The sequence below is a fragment of the Vipera ursinii genome (genome assembly GCF_947247035.1).
Source record: "Vipera ursinii genome assembly, chromosome: 1".
NCBI lineage: Eukaryota > Metazoa > Chordata > Lepidosauria > Squamata > Viperidae > Vipera > Vipera ursinii.
In genome coordinates this window covers 289,465,266-289,478,910 of record NC_139512.1, presented here as the reverse complement: position 1 = coordinate 289,478,910, position 13,645 = coordinate 289,465,266, and the positions used below count along the sequence as shown (strand labels likewise).

Sequence of the window (13,645 nt, the reverse complement as noted above, 5' to 3'; positions counted from 1 at the left end):
GGAACTGGAGTAGAAATATGTTGAGTTAGCTCCCTAAACCAGCCAATGTTGATAGATCAGTCAGGTTTGGAGCTGCTCCTGAACTGCTGAAAATTCCTGCTGGCGTGATATCCATGGACTGTCAGTTTTAGAAAATAAACATGTTAGAACTGTTCTCTATTTTTTTTAAGGTTTTGAGCAAGCTGTGAGAACTGCAGAGGTATCCATGTCTAATTATATTGAAGAGACTTCTTTAGACCTCTCTCTCATGTAGGTGCAAAGAACACACACATTGATTATACTGAACAAAGAAATAAAGTGGTTGGTGTGATAGAAGTAAGCCCAGGCAATTAAAGAACATGTAGAGTTTATGGAATGAGTTGATTTATTTTGATTTTCTGATCATTGTGAACCATTTAGGATTGTCTTGTATAAGACAGGTAGCCATAAAAGTTTCTAAATAAATAAATATACAAACTTTCTTTACAGACTTCTCAAAATGTTAACAGTTTTACTGTGTAGTTTTATTTGTCCCTTCACCCTGGATTTCTCCCATTATTGAAACTAATTGCTGTCATACAAATAATTCTCATAAGTTAAATATAAATCATTTACATATTAAAAATATTTGATAAACTATAGAAAGTATATAAAATTTTAACTGTGGTAAATTTTAAAACAGTATAGTTATAATAACTATGCACATTAATTGTTATGTAATCATTCAGTTTTTTTAAAATTTGCTCAACAAATCAAAGTTACAGTTTTAGTTGTAACTGATCATTTGCTGCATCGTTACTGCTCTAGGTGCTTTTTGAAGGCATAGCTAAAGCAAGAGGCTACTCTGTTTGAAAATCTTAATTTATTAAGGGGAAAATCTAAGAACCTGTAAGGGAGGTATATAAGCTAAGGATAATGCAGTTAATGGTAGTCATTTGAGTCATCATTTTTTTAACCATTAACAGAAAATGCATTAGCTCAACATTTTACATACTGTACAGCAATAAAAATAGAATTATACATATATTTAATAAATTATTCCACACATAAAGGTTACATTTCATGCCCCACAGTCAAATCCTTTGTCAAAGTATTAAGTATTGAAAGTACAATGGACTGTTTTCCCTTCACCCTGGAATTAAAACCAATGGGATTCATTATATAAAACCATTTTATTAAACAGAAAAATAAAAATGCATTCCCTCACTAAATCATTATCAAATTCCAGTGCTATTAATGGGAGAAAAATCCTTTCACTTCAGTAAAGATATTCTAACTGATGGTGCCCAATGCTACATATAATATTCTCAGGCAGCTGCATGAGGACTGCAACCACTTCCATTAAAATGAGTTTTTCTTCTCAGAGAACACCCTACAAAATAAAATAAAAAGATCGCACCCTTGATGGGGAAAAACACATACGCACACACCAAAACCAATGATGAAGGGAAAACATCTTGGCCCTCATAAAATCCCACATAAAAGATATCTTTATTTTTTCTGGCACTTCCTTTTCAATAATCTCAGGAAGCAATATATTTCTAAATGCAGTTTCCTTAATTAATGCCATTTCCTTGGGAACAGTACAGCAATGTTTGCCATTGCCTTCCTTCCGGGATGTTTTCAAGGCTCCTCAGTCTAGCCTGTAGTCCTGGGTGGTTTTGGTGGACCTCCATCCAAGTAGTCAGTCCAATCCTGCTTAGCTTTCCAATATCGATGAAGGATTTTCATGAAAAGAATTTCAAGATATTGAATCCAGGCTTAAGTCATGCTTATCAAAGCTGAAAATTCTAATGTTTACGTATTGGCTGAAGAAATAAAAACAGTGACATAAGTTATTAAGGATACATTTTTAAAAAGTATAGATGTAAATTTAATTTTTCAATTGCTTGGTTATATTTATTCAGTACTTGTAGGTTTATTCACTAGAGTGAAAAGAAAACGATCAATCTACACATTGGCATACATCATAAATACATATAATTTAGTTTTATGCATAACTGTATCATATGTTTACTACAATTCTAAAAAAATTCTTTAAAAATTATAACTTATTTAAAAGAGCTATATGTGTCTCTTGTCCAGTTGATTCTTCTAATGTATAGGATTACATGGTAAATATCAATACAAAATTTATATTTTAATTTCTTAATAACAAAATGCTGCATTAAGATATGCAGTATTCTGAAAATATTATGCATTTCTTTTAATAACTACACATTTATCCAGTTACATATCCAAAGAATATGACAGAATAAAAAAGAATCCAAATCAGAAAATAAAAATCAGTGTTCTACTAGATATTTTTTACTCACAATTTAGAATATAGATAACAAACAACTTGTAATATTATTGAGCAGAACACTGGTAGTACTTAAAATCCTCAAGATTTCTAAGCAATGTTTTTTAAAATCTAATTCTGTATCAAAATCAGCCATCCGCAAAACTTTTAGGACTACACAATACAACATTCTTTTTGATTTGGATATAGAAAAGTTGTAAAAAGGAAATGTTATCTTACTAAATATTTGTAAAAAGAAAGATGACTAAAGCCAGTTGTTCTATAACACAAAAAATATTTAAATGTTAAATTTTCCTAATTATATCAAATATTTAGTAAGCTACAATGACAATTGTAAAAGATCAAGTTTTTTTTCTTTACCTATTTTGTGGAACAACTTTTTATTATTTTTAAAAAGGATGATTTCCAGGAAAAATAACGTGCATATGTGCTAACCCAAATACGCCATTCATGCTTCAGAGATAAAAATACAAGCATGCATACATATATTTAAATTCCCATTCAAAACAGCTGTTTCCCCCCGTTTTACCTTGATCTGGCAGAGCATTTGATTTTTGTTATCACATACCTTTTCAGAGGTTCACATGTAGAGCTGAAATAGCAAAAAAGAAACAAAGCACTCAAGAACATAATTAAACATATATAACTTAAGAAATGATGCTAAAAGAAATTATTTTAATTCAGAAGGAAAAAAATGAATGTAAGCAGACTTCCGGAAGAAATGCAGCTGCTTGTAAAAAAAAAACCCAACAATGAAATAAATACAATGGTTAATACTTTGGTTTTAGAATGTGTTAACTTTTATCACAGCAGTTTAGCTGTGAATTTTTCTGATAATATTTACTCTGTATACCATATGTATTGATACATGTGCACAAGAACAGGCATGCACCGTATTACACATGTGTGCAGCAAAGTCTCTATATTTACATTTAAGAAATATAAAACAATAACCAAAGCAATGGGCTATTTTTTTGCGATATGATGTACCCCAAAATAAAATTACATGATTTACTCAAAATGTAGCCATTAAAACTAAATGTTGCAATATTATACAAATTCACCAAGTGATTTTCATCATTAAAACAATGTACAATTCAGTGTAACTAAATCTAATCTGATTTACAGTATTGGAATCTAATCTATTGGAATTCCAAAAGATGTTGGACTTACTAATAACAATTCTACTAAGCATTCTTAAATAGTTTATACCAAGGTGTTAACTGTTACTGTTACCCTTAGAAATTCTTGTTATGTTAGATTATGTTATTACAAACTAAAAGAGAAAGCATGTCTTATGGGAGGAGAGCTTCATTTTATTCTTATACATAAGTAATGATCATGAGAATTTACATTTCAATTGCAGTAAATGTAATATAGCAGAATTTGTTGAATTCATATATTCCCTTATTTTTATGGCCCTGTGGAGAAAGATACTAATATGCATAAGTTAAGCAGACCTGTTATTGTCAGAGGTAGTAAATTCTAAAATTATATTCCAAAGCAAGCTTTAAGCACCTTAAATCTCTCATCGGAAATCTTGAAATGATATAATTCCTTCAGAGTTTTCACGTTTTACTGTTAAAGTGACAATCTGAATTTTATTTCCTGTACATTACCTTAAAATTCACAAAAATGAAGCCCAAAGGTCAAAAATGAAGTTTTGAGACATATCCAACCATTGTGATATGAAGTTTTAAATAATTTTATGTTATGTAGTATGTAATGCATTTTAAAAATATCCATCAATAGCGAGACCAATCTATCAAGAAGTGAGCTACTAAATATATATAAACCTTTATTGTCAAAATACAACATGTGTACATTGAGATTAGCTGAGCCTCCCCCCCCCATGCTCTCTCCCCACAACACACAGTGACAACAAACCCTCCATCCCACCACACCATGTGAACTGTATGGATGTTGCATTAAATGAATGATATCTTTTGGAGGTTTATAATAATTTGTCAATATTGTATGAACCATATTGTAAATAATAGATTTTAGGGTCACTGGTTGATGTGCGCATTTCTTTTGATCCAAACTGAAAAATTCTGTTACGGAGCTTTCATTGGGAAATCCTAAGAACTATCAAATTAAGGGATATTTATAAGTTGTCCTGGCAGGAATAAGCTTATCTATTAAAGTAAAATGAATCTACTGATATAATTTGCATGCACATGATTTGGAATAGCCATTATTTTAGTTTTCTAGATGCATCACTACACAGTAATTTCTTCAAACTGCCACTTTTTCTCTTTGACCCATTCTTATTTTCATATTAATATTAATTAGGCTTAGATGCAGAATATTTAAATTTGGGCTTAGAGGTTTTTGCTTTCATAAAACTCAGAATATTACTTACCATAGCTTTCTATTTAGGAACCTGTAGGAAAAAGAAATAGTTGCCACGATCAGGTTTGTTTTTAGAAATACAGCATTGGCAGCATTTGCCTAATGGATACCATTTTTGCTTGAGATTCATTTCAAACTGCAAGCCTATTCCATACAGCAAGAGGAAACTGCAGAAAAAGATTAAGTATGTACAATATTTTACATTTTTTCTTTTAAAAAGGGGAGAAGACAACTAAATGATTTCTCAGTATGTATAATTTATTGCAGTTAGCACACAATTTAAAAATTCACCAACACACCAATAGTACAAAACTAAACAGCATTATAAGTTATTCCCCTCCCCCTCATGAAAATAAAACATACTATGATTGTCAAGGCTAGATGTCAGTCTAATTTTTAGAACAAAAAAAATAATAATTGAAACTAAAGGGCAACCTAACAGCCCCCAACAATCACTCATGTCCACAAAAAATAAAAAAGCAAAAGTAGTCCATTTTTTTTCAGACACTGATTGTCTTTTCTAAATAAAAACAATGAATTTTTAAAACATAGAGACTGTTCAAGTAACTAAAAATAATGCTCCAAGGCCATTTTCACAGCTTTTTTTGTTTTAAATGCCATTACAGCCAAATTAATATACATTTGACCAAAATATTTCCAAAACATCCAGCAATACACAATGGAGTTTTCCATTCAGTTTCTTAAGCACAAAAATAGGCTATGTTTACAGTAGTTAAGGCGATCAAATTCTAAACAAAAGCATAAAAAAAACATTTTCCATGCTACTCTCATAGACCTTATTTGTAAGTGCAAGACAGGAAAACAAACACTGTGCAAAATGCTTTTGCCCTACGTGTTGATCATTAAAACCACACGTCAGGCTGCAGTCTTTGCTGTTTGGATACACAGTTCACAAACCCTCCCCCAACTTTTCTCCCACCATCTCCCCACCCTGTCCCATGTCAATCAAGGTTTTTAGTTCTTTTAGCCTGGGGCTTTCTCACTCCATAGAATCTTTTGAAGGGGCGAATAAAATGAACACCTATTGTTTATTTGTGCAGCAGGAATTCTAAAAATGCTCACATGGGTAAGTATATGCATCTAAGGTTGGAGCTGGCATGGGTCTGTGCAATCAGTTTTTAAAATAAATGTTCACTGCACATGCAAATCTCTAAGTCTGTAAACATTACTATCTTCCTTTACATAGCTAAAATCAACATATAGCTTTTGTTCAACTTAAAGACAATGGGCAATTAATTTAAATTATATAAAATAAAAGCAGTGCATTTGTGTTCTTCGTAACACCAGGTTTTTTTTCCCTGGTGCTTTTTCTTACTAAAAATTAAATAAGTTTTTAAAATCACTCATTAAAGTTATACAATGCAAACAAAGACAAAAATATACTGAAATGCATGCATTTCTGTAGCATTAATATTTACTTTCCAAGACTCAACTTAGAGCATTAACACAACTTGTCAATTTCTTTGACACCCCCCAACCCTTTTAATCAATTACAGTATATAACAGTAATTCACATTTTAAATGCAGTTTGTAACTGCTGAAAATGCAACATCCTTTTTCATCCCAAGCACGCCTTCAGAGTCCCCGTGATTCCAGTGTATTTTCAAAAAAAGTTTTTAATTGGGAACTATTGTAGTTTACAAATTACAACATAATAACAATCACTTTTGAAAAATTGATACTCCAGTCATTTAGAAATCATATCGCTTGGGTCTAAAAGCATTCAGGTTTCCCTGAGCTAGAAAAGATGCATGCAGTTTAAAAAATTTAACTAAAGTGATTAAAAAAACTGGAGATTACTGATTTAAGTGGCGATTGAAATGATGCAATATTGTAAATAATGTTAAATAGACTAACAATCACACTTGTTCAATTGCAGTTATTTTTAAAAGAAGTACTTACTTGGTGGGGAGACGGGAAGATTTTATGAAGTTTATTTGTCTTATTTCTATAGTTCATTATCAGAACACTAAGTAGTGAAATGTTCATGCTGCTTTAAAGTGCATAAAACAAGCTAATGGCCAAACTTTGTTAGTTTAAGGAAACAAGACTGCTTTTAGACTGTACCACAACTATATAGATTTATATATATATATATATATATATATTAATTATATATATAAAATTCTATTTCCAAAGTTCTTGAGAGCTATCTTCTAATGTCCAGTCTCTGACAGTAGGTAAGCTCAGTGCTTCATTTTTGACAGACAAAGAGTTCACTAGTTCACAGTGAAACTTCCGAATATGCCTGTAAAGGTCTCCAGACTGGGTGAACCTCCGCTCACACCACTTACAAGCATGTGGCTTCTCCCGTGTGTGAACTACGGCATGGCGGCTCAGATTGTGGGAATACTGGAAGCTCTTTCCGCACTGAGTACAAGTGTACGGTTTTTCACCTGAATGAGTCCTCTCATGACGTTTCAAAGTGTACATGCAAGAAAAAGTCTTACCACACAAGGAACAGGTTGGGACATTGACATCAGCGGCAGGCTTACTGCGGATCCCGTCCTGCTCTCGAAAGTGCGTACTTAAGTGAATCTGCAGGATGTGGGGACTAGGAAAGACTTTGTTGCAGAGGGGGCACATAAAAATTTGGCCTGCAGGGTTAAGTATGTTGGAGACATAAGGGAGCAGACTGCTGTCCATGCTCCCTTCCACCTGAACTCTCTCGTTCTCTGGAGTTATAATTTCATCATCACTGGCTTTGTCCTCTCTATCTAACTCCCTCAAAACAGAATCGTCTCTCATAGGAGCCAGATGGGCTGGCTCATATGGTACCCTGTTATTAGTGCTCACACTTTCTTTCACAGTGCTATGCTCCATGTCATAGTCATTAGTGCCAACATCACTCTCATCACAGGATGCCTCTTTTTCCACCTTCACCTGCACCAAGTTGTTTCGCATCATATCCTGTGAAGAGAAATATGAATTGTTCAAATTCTCAACTCCAGAAAGGCTTGACTTCACAGACAAGTCCAGGACACAGTCAACATCTGTTGAATCCCTCATTGAGGTGACAGACCTCTGGGACAAAGACTCTGTTGAGCTGCAGGGGCTGGCTACTGTTTTTCCAGCTGCTGTTGCATGTGTGTCTGATTCCCCACCACTCTGGGGAATCACTCCGGAATCTGAAGGCAATCTCATCCACATGTTCCCAGGTTCAGCCGTTAAGTCCCTTTTGCTGGGCAGGATGCTCAGTTTTTCATCGTCCCCTTCCTCTTCATCACTGGGTATGTCTCCTGCAATGTGGCTACTGCCGTCAGAGAGACTCTCCACTTTGTCCGAACAACTTGAGGCATCTTCTTCCTTTTTAGTACTGTCTGCCTCAGTGGTGGCTTTTTCTTTTAGTTTCTTTTTGCAAACTTTAACAATGTCGTACATGTGAAGATAGCTGGCAGCTGCGAGCACATCTTCAATGGGCAAATCTTTGAATTGGAGTTTCCCTTCATACATGAATTCAAGTAGGAGAGCGAAAGCTGGGGCTGTAACAATGTCGCTGTTCAGATGAACAATGTCTCTTTTGTCCAGCTGGTCCTTGTAAAATAGGTGGAAATACATGCTGCATGAAGCCAGTACAGCTCTGTGTGCTCGAAATTGGGCATCTCCTACCAGAACAGTGCAGTCACAAAGAAAACCTTGATGCCTCTGTTCACTCAGACACTGTAGTAAATGTCTGCTGTGGTCAGGGAACTCCATGCTGTCTTCAGCATAACCTAGGAGCAAAAAGATTGAAATTAAACACTGGAAATATTCATTGGCTTATACAGTGCTACACTTGATAATTTGACAATGTGTACAAAGATCTGAAATAACGCTCTGTAGAGAAATGGAAATAAAGATTTCATGACTTTCTGTTAATCCACCTTTTGCAACATTCAGAGTTCTATTAACAGTTCTGTTAACTGTAAAAAAATAGACTGGGAGTTGCCTATGAAAATGAATATTCAGAACTTAAAAGTTACAACAGTCTTTTACCATTTGAATTCAGAAGCAGACATCTCTGATATAACTTGCTTCATCTTAGAAGGGGGCTAAAAACTAATCTTAACCGATTAAGATGACAATGCCTTCTAAACTGCTTTGGCACAGATCATCGGTGGCCTCAACAATGAATGACAGTTTTTCCATTTTCTTTTTCTAATAAAATAACTGATCATCACACATCCTTCTTTAAAAATACACAAAAATGCAAACTCTTTATAAAAAAAAGGCTTTTTAAAAAAATTAAGACTCTTCCATTAAGACTGCCCTATGTTATTGTTGCATATCAGTTGAAACAATTTCAGCATAATTCACTAATCTTTTCTCCCTTTGGGGTCATTGTGTAACCATTCAAAATGAACATTAGAGTTTTCTACATAAATATCTTAAATTTCTTCTTTATTTCCTACTTCTTACAAGTGAAGTTGTGCTAAACTAGTTACATACAGCTGCTGCATCTTTGGCCATTATGTGTTCTTAAAGTTACACTCTTGTCCAAAGTATATTCTACTGCAGATAGAATAAAGCGAGAAGATTTACAATACAATCACTTTAAGTGCCCCACAGCCAACATCAATCCTAATCCTTAAGAGGGCTAAAAATAAAGATTGGAGGGCAGCTCACAAGGTAGCTGTGATCAAATTAGGAGGCTGAAAGGACAGAGAGGGACGAAGAAGGAAGCTTATAAACATCTGATCCAGCTGACTGTGGCCATATGGCAGCTGCTGCCCAGATAAAGAGATTAAGAATAGAGGAGTGCGATTACAGCTGTCTGGCCAATTCAGGCAGCTCAATTCTACAAGTTCTAAATTAGTCATGAAAACAAAACCCTTCTTTCAGTTATTGTTGTACTGGAATAAACTTTTAATATATTTCCAGGGGGAAAAAAATAGAGTGAAACTGACTAAGTTAGTTTCAAGGTAGGTGGGATCCTAAAGTTGCACAGATATTCAAGTCCCTTTTTTCCTAAAAGGGGGGGGGGGTTATAGATTTCAAGATCCCTCAATGGCTTGGGTAAAGCATAAACATGAATAGTATAAATCGTCATACATATTCATATATTATATATATATATAATGTATCATTTCAAATCTTATTCATATTTTTACTTTTAGAAACAGTACTCTTAGAACAACCATCATAATTGCAATACCAAAATGATTCCCTAAGCTATAAATTATTTTTTCAGTGCTCATAATAAGAATAGGGGAACTACATCATTTAAACAGTTATTTAATATTACTGCACAGTAACAAATGCATCAATATGTATTTAAAGTCTTAATTACAAGAGAAACTGTTATTCCCTTTTCAAATGAACTGTACTTATTCTTCCTAAGCATCGTTAAATAAAGTAATGGGATTTTTGTTTGGAAATTAAATAAACAAACATCAAGAGAGAAGCACACTGTAACTAGCCTCCTGCTGTTCCTACCTTTAGCACACATAAACCTGATTAAGTCCTTTTGTCCGAGTCTTGCTGGCTCCAGGTCTGTTAGATCGGTGGAAAAAAGCAGACTAAGAAAGAGACAGATGCAAAGTGGAGATGATGTTAGAGAGGAATGAGATACCTTCCCTATACACAGATCTGCAAACGCACTCACTCCCTGTCTGTGTGTTAGAATAAAAGGCTGAGGGATGGCAGGCTGTCAGCTGCTCTGACATCATGTTCAGATGGAAATGTTACCTCCAGCTGTGCTCCTTTTAATGCCATATGCTACTCCTCTACACTCCTTCCACCAGCTTTTTCTTAGGAGAACTTTTCTTGTCTGTTAGTATAAACAAAATACTTCAAAGACTCTTTTTTCAAAACTTTCTAACAGAGAAAAGCAAAGAAAAAAACCTTAGACATATGGGGCTTCATTGCATGTACAGTATAGAAACCCTTCTGTCATAACTTTGGAGGGGTTTTTTTAAACTGAGAACTTACCCATCCATTTTTTACTGAACCCAGAGGTTCATTTTAAGCAATTCATTTTACCCAATGTATTTATCTCCATACTCAGTTCATGTTTTCTATTAAGTTAGAAAGAACAGACTAGAAAAACTTTATATAAATATCAATGCAATTGTACGTTAACTCATTTTACTCAATGATGTAATAATTGCTTATATTTTTATGTACCATAAGGAGCAGTTTTCTGGGCACTTATAAGTCATCTACATGCTCAATTTGCAGATCATACTATTACAAGTATTACAAGGACAGAAGTATTATCATTTCTGTCCTTGTAATATAATAATATTCCTCTCCTAGTAATAAATTTGTAAAAAGTGCAGTTATTTAAAGGAGTGTTATCATATAAGGCCTGTTTTATCTGTGGCATGAAACCAAATACTAAGTTTGCTATTCATTACTAAGGCAATAATACTATCACATACTTTAAAATTATTACCATTTTTATTCCGTATGCATATATTAAACCTATTTTGAGAATGGAAAAAATGTAATGACCTCCCTTAACTTCACAGGAAAATGCTGTGACTAATCGGGAAATAAACTAAAATGAAACAAGCTGTTCAGCCCAGCAGAGTGGACAAGTATCAAGCTTGCCAGTCTTAGGCCACAGACTATGTTTAATAAAGTTTTCTGCACCATTTACTCATAACTCTCCCCCACCACATCTCATTTTACTATGGTAGCTGGTTAACTCAAGCAATTTCTCTTTTGCCACTGTTCTTAATAGAATTTTACAGATAAGTTCTGGGTGAATATGAGACACACAGCATGGTAGATGACCCAATTGTGATTTTTCCCCCTTTCACCCTTTATAGAGAGTGACACCAACTTGAAGATTAAGTCAGCTATAACTTCATTTAACTCCTGACATTTTGCAAAGTGTTTTAAGATTAAGCAAGTAAATACACAAAAGGGGAAGGCAACACAGACAGGGAAGAAGGAAGCAGACAAATACAGGAATAGGTGTCAATGGAACAACAAAAGGAAAATAAGGAGAAGAGCTGAACACAACTGTTCTGGGAGGGAGCAAACCTCTCTCCTCGCATCCACCCTGCCTTGTCTCCACAGCTGCCCTGCTCTCCACATCACCTACCCCTTTCTGACCTTTTGAGCTGTGAGACAAAACACACACTGCACAGCCTCTGCCACACACAAAGGACTCCCTCTCGGCTCCCCCATCTGCTCCCAAGCTCGGCCCAATCCCCCAGCAAACCCCCCGCCCTCCCCTCCATCTCCCATCCTGCAAGTGAGGCTGTAAACTCTGAACCTTGCAAACTTGCTCCGAGGCTGCTCCTTGTTCTCCTGCAGTTACAAAATCTGCTCCGAAGCTTACTCTTCTCTCCTCTCCTCTTACGAAAGCCCCGTCCAGGGTACACACCTTAAGTCCACTTGAGCCTTACCATTCCAAAACGAGCTTCTCTCTAGCCCATTAAACCCAGACCCTCCTCTACCTGTCCCCATCGGTCTTTACGGAGCTCGTTCCAAAAAAAACAAAAAAAAAAAAAAAACCAAAAACCACGAGGCTATTTCTGTTCCTCCCCCCCCCCGGTTCGCATCCCACCGATCCCCTCCTTTTCTCCACCTGTTAAACCCTCCCCTCCCCCCCCCAGATCAGCTCACTTTAAGCCAGCGTTTCCCAACCTTAGGAACTTGAAGATGCGTGGACTTCAACTCCCAGAATTCCCCAGCCAGCATAGCTGGCTGGGGAATTCTGGGAGTTGAAGTCCACGCATCTTCAAGTTCCTAAGGTTGGGAAACGCTGCTTTAAGCGGCTCTTCAGGGTGACTCGAGGCATCCTTCTCTCTTCCTGCCGTCTCAGCTGAGCGCCCTGCCCTCGACGCCACTTGCCCCTAAAAAGCTGCCAGCTGTCCCATAACAACCTCAACCCCCGTCTACTCCCACCCCACCCCACCCACCCACCCACCCCGCCCCAACCCCAGCACAACAAGCAACCTGCGGCTCTTACTCCTTCCTTAGCAACACGGGACGGCTTCCGCGCACCCGGCCGCTCCTCTCCGCCCAGTCCCCGCGGGGGTCAGCCTCGGGACTCACGCTCTGGAGCGGCCCCAGGTCCCAGCCGCGGTCCTCCCCGCGCCGCTTCCTCCTCCTCCTCCTCCTCCTCCTTCGGCCGCCACCGCCCCCCTCCACCGCTGCGGGCGCCCCGTCTCCCCGTCCCGCTCGTTCCTCCCGCCCAAGTCCGCGAGTGAGTGAAAGGGCCACCGAGCGGGGCAGGGGAGGGAGCGAGGGGGCTCCCCGCGCTGTCTCAGCGGCGCCCCATGGCAGCGCCCCGGAGGATCCCGGGCCGGTGGAGCGGGAGGGAGGGAGGGAGGGAGGGAGAGGGGGCGGGGAGTCAGGCGCCCACAGCGCAGGAGCACGCGCGGCGGCGGCGGCGGCGCGGCGGCGGCACAGACGGGCCCGGGCTGCGGCAGCCAGATGTTTCCTTCCCTCCCCCTCCCTCTTCCCTTCCTTCCCCGAGCAGTTTCCCCTGACTGACAGCGCAGCTGGCTCACGGTGCTGCCCCGTCCAATCAGCGCGAAAAGGAGTCGCTGATCGGCACTCGAGGTCCGCCCAATGGCAAGGGAAGGAAGCGAAGGGAGCTCACCGTTGTGGCTAATCAGCGTTTCGGGGCGGGCTTTTACTGGCTCCACAGGCGTGTGGCTGAGGAGTGAGAAAGGGGCGGGGTTTTGTAAAGTCCCGGGTCAGTCCGCGCGTCCTTCGCCGCTTCTTCACCGCAGTCTCCTCGGCCTCAGGAGGAGCGGGCCTCGGGCGAGCTTCTCTCTTTCTCCCCGGGCCGCGGTGCATGGTGGGGAATAATGGCTATGGGTCTCTGGTGGGATAGGCGGAGGGTTCCACCAGTGAAAGGCGAGGCCTGACTGGAGGCTGCCTGAGCTTGGAGATTTGGCGGCGGTTCCGTAGCGCGCGCTTGCTGTTGCTGGGCTACTCGTCACGAGGGCTTCTCTGCCAGATGTGCCCGCTCTTTTTTTTTTCCTTTCAAAACAGCGGAGGAAAACCTCCCCCTCCCACCCAATAACTTGATGAGTTTTTCTT

At 38.2% G+C, this 13,645-nt stretch overlaps 1 protein-coding gene across 9 annotated transcripts; it reads right to left on the bottom strand.

Annotated features, from left to right (window-relative positions):
• Positions 1-354: 354 nt before the first annotated feature.
• Positions 355-13,042, bottom strand: ZBTB18 (zinc finger and BTB domain containing 18). 9 transcript variants are annotated; one of them, XR_014494455.1, is made up of 6 exons: positions 12,564-12,712; positions 10,073-10,155; positions 6,560-8,370; positions 4,647-4,667; positions 2,850-2,873; positions 355-1,787 (listed from the first exon to the last, which is right to left on the bottom strand). XR_014494455.1 is itself a non-coding variant. In XM_083379582.1 (3 exons), exons 2-3 carry the CDS (start codon positions 10,083-10,085, stop codon positions 6,785-6,787), a joined length of 1,599 nt encoding a protein of 532 aa, XP_083235708.1. In that variant the 5' UTR covers positions 10,086-10,155; positions 12,564-13,042; the 3' UTR covers positions 4,874-6,784. The 9 variants fall into 9 exon arrangements, 7 of the variants coding, with proteins under 7 accessions (XP_083235708.1, XP_083235709.1, XP_083235704.1 ...); XR_014494454.1 differs by having other exon boundaries at positions 355-2,873; XM_083379582.1 differs by lacking the exons at positions 355-1,787; positions 2,850-2,873; positions 4,647-4,667 and having other exon boundaries at positions 4,874-8,370; positions 12,564-13,042.
• Between the last annotated feature and the right edge of the window lie 603 nt (positions 13,043-13,645).